This window comes from Carassius gibelio, chromosome A7 (assembly GCF_023724105.1).
Source record: "Carassius gibelio isolate Cgi1373 ecotype wild population from Czech Republic chromosome A7, carGib1.2-hapl.c, whole genome shotgun sequence".
NCBI lineage: Eukaryota > Metazoa > Chordata > Actinopteri > Cypriniformes > Cyprinidae > Carassius > Carassius gibelio.
In genome coordinates, this window is record NC_068377.1 from 8,085,581 (window position 1) to 8,102,418 (window position 16,838).

General features: G+C 36.7%; 3 protein-coding genes and 1 long non-coding RNA gene across 12 annotated transcripts in view; all 4 read left to right on the forward strand.

Annotated features, from left to right (window-relative positions):
- LOC128016556 (unconventional myosin-IXAa) overlaps positions 1 to 2,071 on the forward strand; it is a 112,498-nt gene extending 110,427 nt beyond the window's left edge. For all 8 annotated transcript variants that reach the window (XM_052601160.1, XM_052601159.1, XM_052601165.1 and 5 more), the window contains one exon: positions 54 to 2,071. In XM_052601160.1, coding sequence (XP_052457120.1) covers positions 54 to 451 — 398 coding nt within the window. In that variant the 3' untranslated portion in view covers positions 452 to 2,071. The remainder of the gene's footprint in view (positions 1 to 53) is intronic.
- A 482-nt stretch (positions 2,072 to 2,553) lies between these two features.
- On the forward strand, positions 2,554 to 7,666 carry LOC128016557 (secretory carrier-associated membrane protein 2). 2 transcript variants are annotated; one of them, XM_052601168.1, is made up of 10 exons: positions 2,554 to 2,709; positions 3,369 to 3,446; positions 3,774 to 3,848; positions 3,959 to 4,073; positions 4,158 to 4,286; positions 4,634 to 4,793; positions 5,487 to 5,588; positions 5,673 to 5,708; positions 6,024 to 6,141; positions 6,839 to 7,666. In XM_052601168.1, the coding sequence occupies exons 1-10, from the start codon at positions 2,653 to 2,655 to the stop codon at positions 6,977 to 6,979; spliced, it is 1,011 nt and encodes a 336-aa protein (XP_052457128.1). In that variant the 5' UTR covers positions 2,554 to 2,652; the 3' UTR covers positions 6,980 to 7,666. The 2 variants fall into 2 exon arrangements, with proteins under 2 accessions (XP_052457128.1, XP_052457129.1); XM_052601169.1 differs by lacking the exon at positions 5,673 to 5,708.
- A 132-nt stretch (positions 7,667 to 7,798) lies between these two features.
- Positions 7,799 to 8,839, forward strand: LOC128016294 (uncharacterized). Its single transcript, XR_008184132.1, has 2 exons — positions 7,799 to 8,015; positions 8,094 to 8,839. It is a non-coding gene; the product is annotated as an uncharacterized LOC128016294 (long non-coding RNA).
- A 543-nt stretch (positions 8,840 to 9,382) lies between these two features.
- Positions 9,383 to 16,085, forward strand: enosf1 (enolase superfamily member 1). The gene is made up of 15 exons (XM_052601171.1): positions 9,383 to 9,548; positions 9,671 to 9,779; positions 10,786 to 10,901; positions 10,987 to 11,073; positions 11,159 to 11,185; positions 11,308 to 11,380; positions 11,467 to 11,505; positions 11,632 to 11,714; positions 11,822 to 11,944; positions 12,094 to 12,228; positions 12,303 to 12,344; positions 13,277 to 13,406; positions 13,493 to 13,592; positions 14,305 to 14,386; positions 14,873 to 16,085. The coding sequence occupies exons 1-15, from the start codon at positions 9,465 to 9,467 to the stop codon at positions 14,972 to 14,974; spliced, it is 1,332 nt and encodes a 443-aa protein (XP_052457131.1). The 5' UTR covers positions 9,383 to 9,464; the 3' UTR covers positions 14,975 to 16,085.
- Positions 16,086 to 16,838: the final 753 nt, after the last annotated feature.

Sequence of the window (16,838 nt, forward strand, 5' to 3'; positions counted from 1 at the left end):
CTTGTTGGGATTTTCCAGCACACCTCTCATTGCTGTTCTCTGTCTCTCAACAGAGCGAGGCCCAGCGCTGGCCGCCGTGAGGCCCAAGAAGTCTGAAGGGAAGAACAGGAGAGTTCTGCGAAAGCAGCCCGAATCCCTGGACTCCATGGATTCCAGTTCTGCTGTGTCCTCTGTGTCATCTTCCTATATGCAGCCACCTGTGCGAACCCATAAATCACGAACCCAAAAACCTCCTGAGAGCCTGGAGAAGGACGAGCATGATGGAGAGGAGAGACCGCAGTTCACCAGCCGCGGCACCTTCAACCCAGAAAAAGGCAAACAGCGGCTGCAAGGTGCCAAGGGCTCACCTCAGAAGCATCGTGATCCTCCGATGGACGGAGGGCCGAAAAGAGATCCAGACTTGCCACCCCAGCAGGTGGTGGTGTATGGCAGCAACGAGTTCATGGTATGAAGGCCACAAGGTTACACATCCATCCACAAAGAAGAGCTCATCCCTCCCTGCTAGCTCACTTGAGTTCACATTTGCTGCATTATAGTCCTTAAGTGCCATGTTGACAGAAAAAGCAGAAAGAGAGAGCTGGGCATGTGAGAAAACAGCTCTGTTGGGAATGTGTGGTGAAGGAAAGCAGGGCAAAGGGAATGCTGAACCATTCCGACGTGGAATGATCTCCTTTGGGCTTTGATTGGCAACTCCTTGACGGTGATCGGGGTCCAAACGCGGGAGAAGAAGCCATTGATGAACTCCACAAATTCAAGCTAAACCATGGGCTGCTTTAACGTTTACAGCATTCACAACAACTGATTTGCCCCCAAGCCTATTTAATAAATTTTATGTACATGGAATATATAAATCTATATAAATATATTGTGATATAAAGTGTACAAAGCCAGAGCACCAGTGACTGCTGGGTTGTTGAATTCATATATCGTGCATCGGTCATGAATGAGTTGGAGAGAGAAGTGAGGACACTGGGTTTGTGTGGCTCCTCTGTATGTGTGTGAGTGTGTGTGTCTTATGAGAAAACCTCTGGATATGTCTGTGCTGCTTTTTGTGTTGTGCTTGGAGGGAAATGATGCCATCAAGGGACCACGCAAACTGGTGTTATATAATACCAGAGGATCCCACACTAAAGGACCAAATCACCACATAGTGTATTACTGTATGTCAAAAGCCATCCATCCAGATTTTCATTCCTATTTTTTGTGCTTTTCTGCCTCAGTCTTGTTCTAAGAAACCAGTGTTAAAACGTAGAAGTTACTGGATTACTATTACTTAAGGTATTCTAAATGTAATCATTTTTCTGAATCTTACCATCATTCATGCCCTGCAAACATGAGATTCCTCTTGACTTAAATATGATTTAATATATTACCAAATGGTCTCTTCTGCCTGTGTATATGTATATATATACTGTAATGTGATATTTCCCTTTTTTTCTAAATATTTAATTATTAAATAAAACCTGGTTATAATCCACACAAGTGCATTTTGGAGGGCTATGCTCAGATTTGACTAACTGCTCTTATTCAACTGCTGTGTTAGCAGTGTTGCCCTTAGAGGGATTCTGATATCTCTCAGTTATTGATACCAAGAAGCTGATTGTGAAATGAACAAAACTTGTGCCACCAGCAAAATATTTCTCTGTCTAGACCATCTGTCAATCCTTTGTCACTGTGGTTTGTGCTAAGATCATGAACATCAAGATTAATCTGTCACCCTCGTGATAAACTGTGATTATACCCCAGCAACATGGCTTGTTAAGGGTTTCTGCATGTGATGATGTTTAGCAAAGGCCGTGTTTTTCACAGGAACGACTTTATGGACATAAACACATGGCATCGATCTCCGAATGAAGACTGTTAATTTATGATGTGTTATTTAGATCTCATGCATTGCTGACATTGGTCACACCGCCTGCAGGATTGAGCAAACAGCTGTCTGGCCTCAGATTTGTCTTATGGAGTCATATGTTGAACAAATATTTTGTATGAAAGAAATGGAAAAAAAAACTCAATGGTTGTATAATAAATTACACATTTTGAACAAATAAGAACAGTCTGTTAAAAGAAAGATCTGAGTTATTGTGCAACTATTACTGCTAACCTGTTTCAGCCACGTTCAGTTTTGTATTGATTTGAGCACTTGGAGGAGATCTTGAATTACTGGTTTGTCCTGCAAACCTGAAAGAGTATCTTCTTCCTTCACCAAATGGGTGCATCTGGCCTAAGGGAGAGCGGTTTAACTGGTCTTACTGGTGGCAAAGGTGCGGAATTATTCATTTATTTGTATATTTGAATAAATAGTCATCAGTTGATAAGAATACAACAGAAGAGTAAAACTTTACACTGTGGTGATACAATGGTATTACATTGCTTTTCTCATGCTACTTCAAAAATAAATAAAAATAATAATTAAAAGTTTTCTTCCCTTCACAAATCTCGAAAGTAATATCTTATTAAAACGGTCCGTTTGTGTACGTGTAGCAGGGTAACTTCTCATCAGAACTCCAGTATTCATTTCAAGCAGCGTAAGAGAGATCAAAGTGACCCCGGCGTCACGTGACGACTGATGCCATCACGCACGCGCAGCGAGGTGTGCGCGCTCAGGGAGTTGCGCGAGCCCCGATACACCTGTGCTGCTTGCCGCAAGACATGTCTGGATTCGATAGCAACCCCTTTGCCAAACCAGTTGATGTCAATCCTTTTCAGGTAAGTAACTACGGTTTTATTTTTTATGTCTTCAGTAATGTGTCAAATGTTACAAGTTGTTAGCGCTGCAAACCTGTTCGGTTGTTATAAGTAGAGTCAACTTAGGAGGTGAGATAATGTCAGGCGTTCAGCCAATCAGATGTCACTCTTAGGCTGATAAGCCAATCAGAACGATTGTGATTACGATAGAGGAAGTGTTATTTTGATAAATTAAATAGCGCTTTTTTAAAATATAACAACGGAGTTTTTGAGAGGTAGTTAGCACCACAACCTTGTTTATCATTATGTAAAGAACATAAAGAATATTTCCATCATAAAAACATACCCAGCAGCGATCCTTCACCTCACTAGAGGTGGACAAACCCAACAGGTTCATCTCAATTTCGTCTGCGTTTGTGAATTATAATGGCTACGGATATATACTCTTTTTTTTTTTTTTTTTTTAGATACAAATGTAATAAAAGATCAAATTAAACAGATGGCAATACTTTGGTAATTTCGTGGTACTGAAGAATTGTTAAATTCATGTACTGGCAGACAATATTTACATGACACTCCAAGGTTCTTTAAACAAAAACATCATATATGTCCAACAATATCCAGGGCATTACATTTGAAGTGTTAAATGAATAGACTTTTTTTTTTTTAATGTCTGACAGGATCCATCAGTTACTCTGGTGACTAACACAGCAGCTGATGGCATAGGAGAGTTTAACCCATTCACAGCTGGTGCTCTGGTAAGCATGACAGCAGTTTACAACTCACATTTTCACATCAAAACTCTTCACAATTCCTCACGGCATTGGTTTTTATATCTAGTCAAAATATGAATAAGAATCTAAAGCAATTTATACAGAATCTTTTTTTGTTCGGTCATAATTTGAAACCAAAATGATCCTATTGGGAGCAAAAAAAGAAAGAATCAAATCAAAGATCATGCTGAATGAATTGAAATTGTATTCAGGATTGATTTGATCTTGGATTTGATTCCTTAGGGATAGTTTACAATTCAGATTCTTCCGCTGAAACACCTAGCAGCTTTTCTGTATGTACTCTCTTTTCAGGATCAGCGCACCATTCCCATTTCAGCCCCCTCTCAGCCGGCCGTCCTCCAGACCACAGTGGAGCCCAGTCCACAAGTTAGTACAGTGTTGATGCTGAACTACACTTAACACATGATATTTAGTTTGTTAGGTTTCTTCATAAACTTCAGTGCAGTACAGCAGCGTGTATCTGGTTCCTCCATCAGGCCAGTGTCGCTGCGGGACAGGCTGAGCTCCTCCGTCAGCAAGCGGAGCTGGAGAAGAAGGCTGCGGAGCTGGAGCGTAAAGATCAGGAGCTTCGGGATCGAGACACAGCATTAGGTGAACCAATACTGATCTTGTTCTGTAAGACTTTCTTCTGTGGTCACGTGGACTCCTAACATGAAGGAAACTGTTTGCTTGCAGGTAAAGAAAACAACTGGCCACCCTTGCCCAAGTTTTTCCCCATAAAACCTTGCTTCTATCAGGATTTCAATGAAGAAATTCCTGTGGAATATCAGAAGGTTTGCAAGATGATGTACTACCTCTGGATGTGTAAGTATATGCTGAGTTCAAAATGGAATTGCTTGCTATAATTATCCTGCAGTAGGTTTACATTTAATATATATATATATATATACATATATAATATTTAAAAATAACTAAAACTAAATCATCAAAAACTAATAAATGAAAATGAATAAAAACAGACAAAAAAAATGCTAAAGAACACCAAAACTACTATATCAAAGTGTGAGCAAAATATAAAAATAATTGTATATTCTATTTTAAATTATAAGCAAAAACTATGAAACTAACATAAGTAAAGTTTAGCAAACATTTAGGAAATGTTCATGCTCTGTGTAAGCCTAGCTAACGGTCCTCTTCTTCTTTTTCAACAGATCACAGTCTGACACTGTTTCTGAACCTGCTGGCCTGTCTGGTGGGTTTCAGTGTCTCTACTAAAAATGGAGTGGACTTCGGACTCTCAGTCCTCTGGTTTATTTTGTTTACTCCCGTAGCTTTCCTCTGCTGGTACCGACCCGTATACAAAGCCTTTAAGTGAGTTCAGTGTTGGCATTTTGCATTATTTTCATCACGTTTTCAAGTTATGACAGAAGTCACCACATGTGAACAGGACAAAAATGAACTAATACTGCAGATATCTATCACCACACTTCCTCGCTCAACTGATCACAGTTCATTAAAACAACATTTTTATCTTACAGTTTCTCTAAAATGCTGTTTAAAAATGAAAGGTATTACCTAATTAAACATGCACTGATTTGTATTTGTATCTGACAATTGTATAAAGCCTTTTTATTGTCAACAGATTTTTTTTATAGAATGGATATGGAACCTCATTTTATCACTTTTATGAATCCATAAATTTGAATGTAGAAAAATAAATTCTATACCATGTTTTTTAGGATTAAATGTTATTTTTTGTAAATGCTACTAAAATCGAGATTTCTGGCGTGAAATCTTCAGATAAAAATAGATATGTAGGTGTAATAAACACTTAATTGTGTATTTTGGATGCTTGCTTTCCACTTGTCATAGAATCATCATGAAAACAATGGTTTTGCATGTAGTGTCTTACTGTAGCTTTAATTTCATGAAAAACAAGAATCTTTGTGCTTCAGAAAGGTTCTTCAATTACATAGAGACTGGGAGTTTATTGATTGTATTTGAAAGACATATGAGTATCATCATCTCATCTGTATCTTTTTGTTTCTTTTGTTTGCATTGCAGGTCTGACAGCTCCTTCAGCTTCTTCTTTTTCTTCTTCATTTTCTCATTCCAAGTAATAGTGTACATCATTCAGAGTGTGGGGATCCCCAACTGGGGAAACAGGTGAGGTTCTTCATCACTGGTGCTCTTTTAAGAGTGTTCTTTGAATCTTTGTGTGTACTTCCTCTCTGCATGTTTCTTCGACAGATTTCCACTTCATAATCTGCCGGTGGTCACCTCTCTGTGAGTGTGGGCTCTGTTCTTTATTTCCCTCTCATGATCATATTTTTCCTGGTGAAACATCCTGGCCTCTTCTCACCAACAGTTTCATACTGTTACTATTCTACTAATGTCTAACCCTCATTATTAAGCATTGACAGTCCCATCCAGCACATGGAACATGAGTAAAAGCTCAGATTGTCTGCTTGTTGAGGAAAGGTGTGGGATTACTTCCCAAACTATTTCATTTTCTATTTTCCTGTATTGCTGTTAATTGTGAGATAGTTTGAAAGTGCCTGCTAAAAGCATTAATGTGATGTAATGATGATTGTTTCTCAGCGGCTGGATCACGGCCATCTCTATGTTTGAGATTAGCATAGCCGCGTCAGTCTTCATGATGGTGGTGGCTGGATTCTTCAGTGTCAATGCTGTGCTGTCCATCATCTTACTGAAAATGGTAAGTTAGGCAAAGCTGTATGTGTGCATATATGGTAACGTGCTTGTACTTGCACTTGCATACATTATTGTGTCTGTTTCTTTTTATCTGTCAGTCTTTACACATTAAAATATTCATTTGTACCATTTTGGTTCTAATATGTCGATCAAAGATAAAAATTAGTTTTCAAGCATCAAAACAATAAAAGCTGAATACAGCTTTATTTACATTTAGAATGGATTCATTTTATTTTTGTTGAGCAAATGTAATTACTGTCATACATGTTTGCCACAATTTTAAGAAAACACCCTCAAAATGTCACTCAGTGTAACAATAGTTCATATAACAAAAAATATTGTGAGACATATTTAGAACCACAAGCATCAGCTGTAATTAAATCACAGTGCAGACCACAAAAACTCATTTATTGTGATTTAAAATCTTTAACAATATTTGCCTCTACACTTCAAAACCACTAGGTCTACTAGTGTTTTTTTTATCATTTAAAATAGAATAAAATTTAGTATGCATTTATTTTGTTTTATATATTTTTAATAAGCACAGGTCAGAATAAGGAGATTTTTTTACTTTTCATTTCTAAAAAAATATGTTATGCTTCTTGACGTTGGAATATTATTTCACCCACATTTTGACATTTAATTTTCACAAAAGCTATTTGAATCATTAAATTGTGCTCTGACTTCCACTGTGTTTTCAGGTTCACTCCATGTACAGACACGCAGGTGCGAGCTTCCAGAAGGCCCAGGAAGAGTTTTCTCAGGGGGCCGTCACTAACCGAACCGTCCAGTCTGCTGCAAGCACAGCTGCATCTTCAGCCGTGCAGGGAGCCTTTCAGTAACAGCCACAGGCATTGAGTTCTGCACATGAACCTCCATCAAACAACCCAAACCTCTTATGGACGGACAATCTGCATTTGAGGCATCTTAAAGTTTTTTTCTGCTGCAATACATTACTTTGCTCACTGAAAGATACGTGGCTGTTGATCGGTGAGGCACTTTAGATGATAACATGGGTTCTGTGAGAGGAGAGGTTGCATTTTCTTCCTGTATTCCTCATGTAATGTTACAACATTGTTACAATATAGTCCAAATTCCATTCAATACTAATTATATGGTCTATTTTTGTCCCTGCTATTTGTATTTAGATACTTTTTTTAATGTATTGTTACATGTTGAATTATTTTACAGTTTGATTTCTTCTTTATAACCCAACTCAAATAATTGTATGTCAGCTGATGTCTCAGTATTGGTTTTACAACATTTGAACAGCCATTCCCAAACAAGAAATGTAGATTTACATATAGTCTTTAGAGTGAACCGTAGTACTTTTGTGAAAAAAAGTAATGTTATCTGTTTGTTGGAATCTTGTTACATTCTCAAACTGAAGTGATTTTGCAGTGTTCTCAATTATGAACAAAATATGTATATATTTATAAACTAAGCAGATCTTCTTTTACTAGGGTTAACTTGGATGGGCTGCTCAAATATTTTATGAGTTATTGTTAAATAAACTTACTCTGATTATTGTTGTGTGTAACCATTAGTCTATATATTATATTTATCTTGATAAACATGATACAGTTTCAATTTAATATTACAATATTACTACATATATATATATATATATATATATATATATATATATATATATATATATATGTGCTTCTCAAAAAATTTGAATGTAATGGAAAAGTTCTTTATTTTTTTGCTTTAATTCAGATGGTTATTACTTACACAGGAAAATTAAACATTTAATAAAATATATATTTTTTTTACAAAACAGAAATTTTCAAGATCTCCGAAGCATTATGCACTCAATACTTGGTTGGGGCTCTTTTTGCACGAATTACTGCTTCAATGCAGCATGGCATGGAGGTGATCAGCCTTTCCTTGCTTTGATAAAGCCCAGCTTGCTTTGATAGCGGCCTTCAGCTTCTCTGTATTGTTTCTCAGATGTTACTCATCTTCCTCTTCACAATACTTCATTTATTCTCTGTGAGGTTCAGTTCAAGTGAGTCGTCTGGCTAATCAAGCAAAATTAAAATCAGCATCTCCATAAAGCTTGTCAGCAGATGTAAGCATAAAGTGCTCCAAAATCTCCTGGTAGATTGACTTTGGACTTGATAAAACACAATGGACCAACACCAGCAGACGTCATGGCACCTAGATCATTCAGAAACTTCACACTGGACTTCAAGCAGCTTGGATTCTGTGCCTCTCCATTCTTCCTCCAGACTCCAGACCTTAATTTCCAAATGAAATGCTAAACTTACTTTAAAGGTGTTTTTCTCAATATTTACATTTTTTTACACCCTCAGATTCCAGATTTTCAAATAACTGTATTTCGGCCAAATCACATCAATGGAAAGCTTATTTATTCAGCTTTCAGATGATTAATCTAAAACTGCTGGAAATGGGATAATTATGCAGAACATGTTGGCAAATCAAAAAGAAAAGTGCAGGAGCTGGACGATTTTTCTGAAGAACAGCAGTCAGTTTAACTGTTAAGGACAAATAAGGGACTCTTGAACAACTATGACAAAACATAAAAACAGTCATAGATCATCCAGGAAATGACACACAGCATTAATGTTCAAGGGTATGTAAACATTTGAACGGTGGAGTATATTTAAACATCTGTTACTGTATGTGAAATAGCTTATTCAAGACCGTACCAAAAATAAAAAAATAACATGCAATTTTTATGATCTCTCGTATTTTGCATATTCTGCAAGGGGTGTGTAAACTTATGAGCAGAACTGTATATACTACTATATACAGAGATGTCTGATGAAGAAAATAAAGCATAACGGACACCAGAAAGAGCTGTTCATCAAATACTTTTTGATATAGCCTATACTTATATTTTTCCCACTACACTGGATATCAAATCGGTACATTGCCCAAATTGTTATATATGTTATGACTTATTTAAATCCATTAATATATCAGATTGTCTTAAAAGACCATTAGAATAACTATACTTTTTAATAAAAAACGTCTAAATCCTTAAACCAAAAATCTATTTATTATATTTATTTATTTTTTATTTTTTTTATTATTATTTTTTTTAATGAATTTGCCTGTTATATTGTAGGTCTAATACTAATCATATTCATCCTATTACAGAAGGCCATGTATCCTCCAGCACTGGTTTCGTTTCTTATGATCATGTGATCACGTTGTCACTTGTGACGTCGTTTCAAAAAACGCCAATCACATTTCTACAATCTTGTCAAAAGGCCAATCGTAGCTTTCTTTGGGCGGAGTGTTTAAAGTCAAGTGTAGTTCACCACTGGCAAAGTTTGCAACAACAGAAACAAAATGCTGGAAAGCAAAATAATAAAGTTAACAGTGCGCGACGTAAGATTCCCGACGTCACTGGAACAACATGGATCTGATGCAATGGTGTGTAACCTATATTTACGATTCACTTCTATATCCAGTTTATTTCAGAGCGATCAGAATTAATGGATGCACCAGCAATAATGCAAGCATTACAGTTGACTACGATTGTGATTGATTTGCAGCACACCGACCCAGATTACTCAGTCGCATATGTTGTTCTCGAGACGGACTCGGACGCTGCACTGAAGGGTTACGGCTTGACTTTTACTGTCGGAAGAGGGACGGAAATAGGTGAGATTAACAAATCTAAGAATTCTGCAAAAATGTCATATGACTATGTCGTGCGAGTGGATCTTATGATTCCAGTAACAATACAATACCGTCACCTTGTGGTGAGAATTGTTTTCAAGGTTTTTATTTCCTAAAAACTCCATAGTAACGTACGGAAATGTAAGCTTGTTTGTCACGCGATTCTCACAATTGAGATAAACAAACACAATGTCAAGGTTAACTCTGTGACGGAATGGAAGTGACTCAGAAATGAAGTCCGAATTGTCATGTGTAAACTCACAATTGAAAGAAACAAACATGTATTTGTTAGTTTGTGAAAATAGGCTCCCGTGATAAGATGATGATGAAATCGTTTTGTTGGTAAATAGTGTGGGAAGTTTTTCCCAAATCAGCCAATTTGTCTTTTGTAACAATTTATTACATTTCATAAGTTAGCTCTAGTACTGCAGGGCACCCTTGGAAAATAAGAGCAAATTAAGCAGCTGTAAAATATATATTTATGTCCCTGGCCATATCCCTTTAAGAATATTTTACTATTTTGATTAAAAGTTAGATATCTATAAATATTTTTAACGAAAGGCTCATATTTAACAAGTGTGTCAGTATTAGTGGAAGGTGCTGTACTACATCTGAATTCTCTAAACTATCACCTGCTTTGCGAGATATCAGTATCAGCCATTAAAACAGCATCTTTGTTAGTTAATATCAAAACTTTACCCTGATAAACAGTTACATAACCAGACCAAACAAACCACTAGGTTATGTGATGCATTTGTGTTACACAATCTCCAGAAATGTTCAAATCCTGAAAAAAAAAAAAAAATCTTGAAATTATTTTTCTACAAGAGTGTTTTATCCTATTTGTAAAGATAAAAGAGCCATTGTGTTAGGTGAAATATTAGTTTTGTTAGAATAGTATCCCCATCAGTTCCGAATAATGAAAGAAATTCTGATAGGTTTATACCAAGCTAGATGACCGCGTGTGTGTCTGTTTGTCTGTCTCTAGTGGTGTGTGCAGTTAAAGCCTTATCTACTCTGGTGGTGGGGAAGACTTTGAAGGAGATAGTGAGTGACTTCAGAGGCTTCTACAGACTCCTGAGCAGTGATGGTCAGATGAGATGGGTTCGTATCACAACAGTGAGCTCAGCCACTTCAATCCTTTCAAGTCATCATGTACAGTTAATATAATGGATGAAATTACTGATAGGTTGGACCAGAAAAAGGAGTAATTCAGCTGGCGACAGCAGCCATTCTGAATGCTGTCTGGGATTTATGGGCACGAGTGGAGGGCAAGGTGAGAAACAAACCCTTGAAGACCGATACTTCTGAATGTATTAATGTATAATATCATTAAAGGTCAGAATGAATATGTTTTGCAGCCCTTGTGGAAGCTACTTGTAGACATGGTGAGTTATTCACTTTTAAAAATCTTTCATACTTACATGACCACAACTAAGATTTAAAACAAAGCACATACATATATAGCATTATGCTTATTTTTGTGTTTATTTATGATTCCTCTTCCCAGGATCCAGCCAAGTTGATCAGCTGTATTGATTTTAGATACATCACAGATGCACTGACTGAGCAGGAAGCTTTAGGTGAGGTCATTAAAGATTGTTTGGCATTATCGTATAATTTTATATTGTATTCACATAATAAACTTTTTCACTTCTTTTTCTTTTAGATATATTGGTAAAAGCAAAAAAGGGTCAGAAAAGTAGAGGTAAGATGAGTTTCTTAAAGACTACAAGCAGTGTTGCACTGAAATCACTCAAATGCTGCTTTGTAGATAAACTTTTTTTTTTTTTTTTAATAAATCTTTTTCACTACTTTGTTTAAACCTCTACAGAGGAGCAGATGTTAAAGGAAGGCTATCCTGCCTACACCACTTCCTGTGCCTGGCTGGGATACACTGATCAACAACTAACCCAGGTATGTCTGTTTGCTGGGCTGTTTTTTTGGTTTCTGTTGTAATCATACCCTGACAAGAATCATATTCTGACAAGAATCATATGCTTGACATGTTTTGCTTTGTGTAGCTCTGCTCTGAAGCTCTTGCCCAAGGCTGGACTAAATTTAAAGTGAAGGTTGGGGCTGATTTGCAGGATGACATCCGTAGATGCAGCCTTATCCGGAAGTTGATTGGACCAAACAACACCCTGGTGATTCTAAGTCAAACATGAATACACTGCAGAACGCATAAGAAAACATGTAGTTTAATATTTCAACCTGATCATGTTTTACCTCAGTTAAAATTAAGAGTAGAAGGCTACATTTGGCAGGAGAATTTACAAGACCTTTTATCTGTCAGATGATTGATGCCAACCAACGTTGGGATGTTAATGAAGCGATTACTTGGGTAACCAAGCTGGCAGAATTTCACCCTCTATGGATTGAGGAACCCACGTGTCCTGATGATGTTTTAGGCCATGCTTCCATCTCTAAGGTAAACAGGTTTTGTTATGTTCATTATTAAACCATGTTATTCAGGTTTTTTCAGGGTTCTTGTTTTGTTTCTAGGCACTTGCTCCCTTGGGTATTGGAGTCGCCACTGGAGAGCAGGTGAGATTATTTAAAACGTGTTATAAAACATGCAAATGCTCAACATAGTGCTTTAGGTCTCACTATTTGTACTGTTTAACTGTTAATAAGCTCGGATCTGTTATCTGGCAGTAATGTTTTAGGGACCATTTACACATCAACATTGTTAACTGAGAAGCTGCGCAAATCCACGTTCATTTTCAGCGTTTATTTGCGCATCTTCTCAGTTAGCAATGGCTCTGTGTAGTAACAGCTGCTCTATATGAAATCACGCACTTGAGGGAATTTAAAGATGACATTAAAGATCGGCCGATCGTATATACACCCAATACAGGAATCTTTGAAAACCGTGACGTCATGCATGTGCGTAGTACGTGTTAGGCATGTAGACATGCGCAGTACGTATCAATTTAAAGGAAAGTGCGAACAAACATGCACAACAATAGTGGAGTACTACATGGTACTGTTGCAACTGTTCAAGAGTTTGCTAACGCTTGTTATGCTTCTTCAGCAAAGTGTGGATTGACTTCACCAATATTAAAACCCACAGGTAACGTGACTGTTTACTAACAAGGTGAGAGCGCCAACTACTGGCCTGGCATAAGTAATACAGCATTTTTGTCCGTTTCCGAGGATTTGTGTAAACCCAAATCGTTTTGAAAACGTTGTTGTGTAAACGTGAGACTTTTTGAAAATGCAAGGAAAACACTTTTTTGTTTTTGACTATCATTGTCACGTGAACGTAGCGCTAACGTAGCCTTAATGGAACCGTTTTCCCAAAAATGAAGAGTAACCCTCATGTCGTTCCAAACTGAGTTTTTCTTCTCCTGAACTCAAAACACAACGTTCACTGTATGGAAAAAAAGAGATATTTGTCAGATATAGTCTTTGTGTCTTTGTTGTTAATTTTGAGATACCATGCTGTATCAACATCTTTGTGTGCTTGTTTGCAGTGCCATAACAGAGTGATGTTTAAGCAGTTTCTCCAGGCCGCAGCTCTACAGTTTGTTCAGATTGACAGTTGTCGGGTGGGCAGTGTGAATGAGAACCTTGCCATCATACTCATGGCTGCCAAGTTTAATGGTAAATCAAATGTTCCTATCTAGACCCTAGACACCTATCTAGATTTCTGTGCAATTCAAAATCGTATGTCTTGTTTTTCTTTACAGTTCCAGTGTGTCCTCATGCCGGGGGTGTGGGACTGTGTGAGCTCGTTCAGCACCTTATTTTATTTGACTACATTTCAGTGTCTGCTAGTTTAAATAATAGGTACAGTATGTGTTTTGAACCAATATTTCTGTTTTTGATGCGCACTATAAGAAACCATTCACCTGAAACTGATGTTGTCAATTACACACCCTCATCATATTACTCCAAGTCCCCATATTATTTTCTTTAATTGTGGGACAGAGAGATATTTTGCAGATTTTCTGTCTTTAAAACAAAAAGCAATGGATAATATGGATGCTGAGCTTCAAAAGGCATCGTTAAAGGAGTCTACAAAAGTACACGACTTGTCCCTTTTCTAAGTCTGGATAATAGGCAGAGATTTTTGAATATGTAAAAGTTTATGAACTTGTGAACATCAGCCATCAATTAGACTGTTAATGGACAACTAGCTCAGTTCCTTCATTACACAATGGGCAAGTCCGTACACTAAGCAGTCATATTCATAACAGTAACACTCCCCTGAGGAATATTTGCCAGTAGTTACTAGACCTCAACATGAATATAGATCATAAAAAGACACATGTCTATGTTGTTTAAATCGCGTGTGTATAAAATGGAAAATAACCATCTCCTGTTGAGTGGACGATTTGTGAATTGTCAATTAATTGACATGGAAAGTCAGAAGTGAAGCTTTTCAAGAACATTTTTTTTGAAGTACTTTTAGTTTTGGGTGAGCAATTCCTTTAAATGTTAAACATGGATTGTTTAAGGTCATTTCGTTGAGCTTTTGCTTGCTGTGTGTTTTTTGAAGGATGTGTGAGTATGTGGATCACCTTCATGAACATTTCAAAAGCCCCACCGTCATCAGAAATGCCGCCTACATACCACCAAAGGTAAGTTAAAAAAAGAGATATGATAAACACGCAAAGCAAGGGATGTACAGTATTCTCCTGCCGTACTATGACCAGTTGTGTAGGGACAATGAACAGACAGTTTGTTGAATCCCTGAAAAATAATGCACACCTGAGGTGGCTTTTTCAATCATTTAATGGTCCTGGGACAATTGTTCCATAGTTATAGTTCCAGAGGTTTTTTTTTTCTTTTCAAACCCAAATCTTCAAACTAACCTCATAAAACCCCTGACCTTTCTGGAAATATCAAACAGTCGGCTTGAAAAAATTTCACATGTACTCAAAATCTAATAGTACTTTCAGATAATGTACACAGCCAGTCAATAAAACACTTCATTAGAAACTACATACATTGTATAATATTGAATGTCTGCATATTCAGCACTTGCATATTGTAAAATTTAATTAAAAAGAGAGGATATCATCATTTTATGGCATTAGCATAAATAAGTATTTTTATATTTTCAGGACCCTGGATACTCTTGTGAAATGCTGGAAGAGTCTGTGCAAAAACATCAGTATCCTGAGGGTGAGGTTTGGAGAGCCGTAGAGCAGCAGGGGAAACAATAAATATGAACACATACTGTATGTGCAACTGACTGCGATGGAAATAACATTACTACTTCCATAATGAAGTCCTGTCAGATTGTCTTGTTTGAGTTGATTGGCAGTGCAAATGAATGAGAAGGGGAAATGGATAATGAAATGGAAATTTTATAATTTTATAAGTCCTTTATAAGTTTGATCAACTCACAATTGAATGTTCCTAAAAGATAAATGCTTATGCTGCAGTCTGAAATGATGAAATGTACTCTGTGGCCAAAGAGGGAAATGGAACAAGTGTATGCTAAAACTACTGCTGTCTTGATTTACAAGTCTAGTTTTGGGAAATGACTAACAATGGGGAATTTTATTTGCTTATTACAGTTTTTTTTTAAATTGCTTACACACTAAAAGTTGTATTTGAGGCACACTCAGTGAAACCATTCACTCATATACCAAATCTTCAGACCAAGTCTGCAAAACTAAATACAGTTCTCTAAATTAGATGCATTCAAAATGAATGCAGTGATATCGCGTGGCACCTGAAAATAGTCCCCAGCTAGTTTGTGTAGTTGCAGCAATAGCAGAGTTGCTGGGAACTATTTTCAGGTGCTGCGTAGTATTATTTTTGTGCCTGCTGCACCCATGGTACGACTGTAACGTTCCTTGATTATTACGCTGGAATAAGATTATAGTTCCTAGCCATATCAGCCTAGAAAATCACAACTTTTCATTTTCCACCGGTCTCGGTGCATCATGTATCTACAGAAGTAAAGTTTTAAATAGGAAAAATATCAAAACTCTCTGGTCATTTTTTAGTGAGATGCTAACGGTCTAATCAGATTCAATGATCTATGCTAAGCTAAGCTAAAAATGCTACCACTAGACCCGGAGATTGAATAAAGCATTAAAATAGTTCTGAAATAAATATTTGCTTTTGCATTACGTTTTTTTTTTGTAGAGTTTAGAGAAAACAAGCCATGGTTGCAGAAAGTGTGTGCAAGCAATTGTAAAAACATAAATAATGGGGAAGATTGGTGTGTGTAAACAATCAAATCAAAGTAAACGTACTGTATTTTTTCTATTTTAGTTTTCTTTTTCTAAAGTGATTCCTGTTAATAAACATGAATAAGAGAAAGTCGTGTCTGTTAATGCTGCTGTGCTCTGCAAAACAAATATAACTGGACTATGGTTTAGAAAATGCTATTTTAATCGTTCCGTTTCAAAATTCATATTCAGTTTTGTTATAATTATTTGTGAAATTTATTAATTTAGCAATTTCCTCACTTTATAACAAATTGGTATACTGAAAGTAAATTTGCAGTGATTGCACTACACTAATTTTTTATTTTATTTTCATTTTTGCATTGAAATGCCCCTAATGTTGCCTAGATTGTCCTTTTAAAATATATACCCGTAACTTGTATTTGTGTGTGTGTGTGTGTGTGTGTGTGTATGTCTGTCTATCTATCGATCTATCTATATATACTATATGGTTTATTTTTTACTTTTTCATACAATTACAGTTACTAACATTACATTTTCAGGAGCAGGTGATGATTATGATTAATTCTCATAAGGATACACAGCATGGACTATTTTTAACCATGGGGAGGCACTGTTTCTATTTCTGAGAAAATCATCTGCAGTTCAGTGTTTCTTTTGAAGACTAAAGGGCGAAAGATGCAAGGAAATGCATGAACTCTTGGCAAGCCTTTTAATGATGAAGAATCAAAGCTTTGTGCTCTCACAGACCTCTTCATTTCATAAGCTACTTTGGAGACGAGAGAATGGATTCACATGCGTAATTATTATAGTTACTGTCACCCATCAGATCCAGTAGACTGAAGAGGTTTTAATGGGCTGGTTGGACTGAAGGATTGATCAAATG

What these genes read in the sequence shown, in the direction of transcription:
- LOC128016557 (XM_052601168.1), top strand. Translation starts at nt 2,653, where the DNA reads ATGTCTGGATTCGATAGCAACCCCTTTGCCAAACCAGTTGATGTCAAT. An exon ending in GGATCGAGACACAGCATTAG is followed by an intron (nt 4,074 to 4,157) that starts GTGAACCAATAC and finishes GTTTGCTTGCAG; the next exon opens with GTAAAGAAAACAACTGGCCA. An exon ending in ATCCCCAACTGGGGAAACAG is followed by an intron (nt 5,589 to 5,672) that starts GTGAGGTTCTTC and finishes TTTCTTCGACAG; the next exon opens with ATTTCCACTTCATAATCTGC.
- enosf1 (XM_052601171.1), top strand. Translation starts at nt 9,465, where the DNA reads ATGCTGGAAAGCAAAATAATAAAGTTAACAGTGCGCGACGTAAGATTC. An exon ending in GGGCACGAGTGGAGGGCAAG is followed by an intron (nt 11,074 to 11,158) that starts GTGAGAAACAAA and finishes TATGTTTTGCAG; the next exon opens with CCCTTGTGGAAGCTACTTGT. An exon ending in TCTGCTAGTTTAAATAATAG is followed by an intron (nt 13,593 to 14,304) that starts GTACAGTATGTG and finishes TGTTTTTTGAAG; the next exon opens with GATGTGTGAGTATGTGGATC.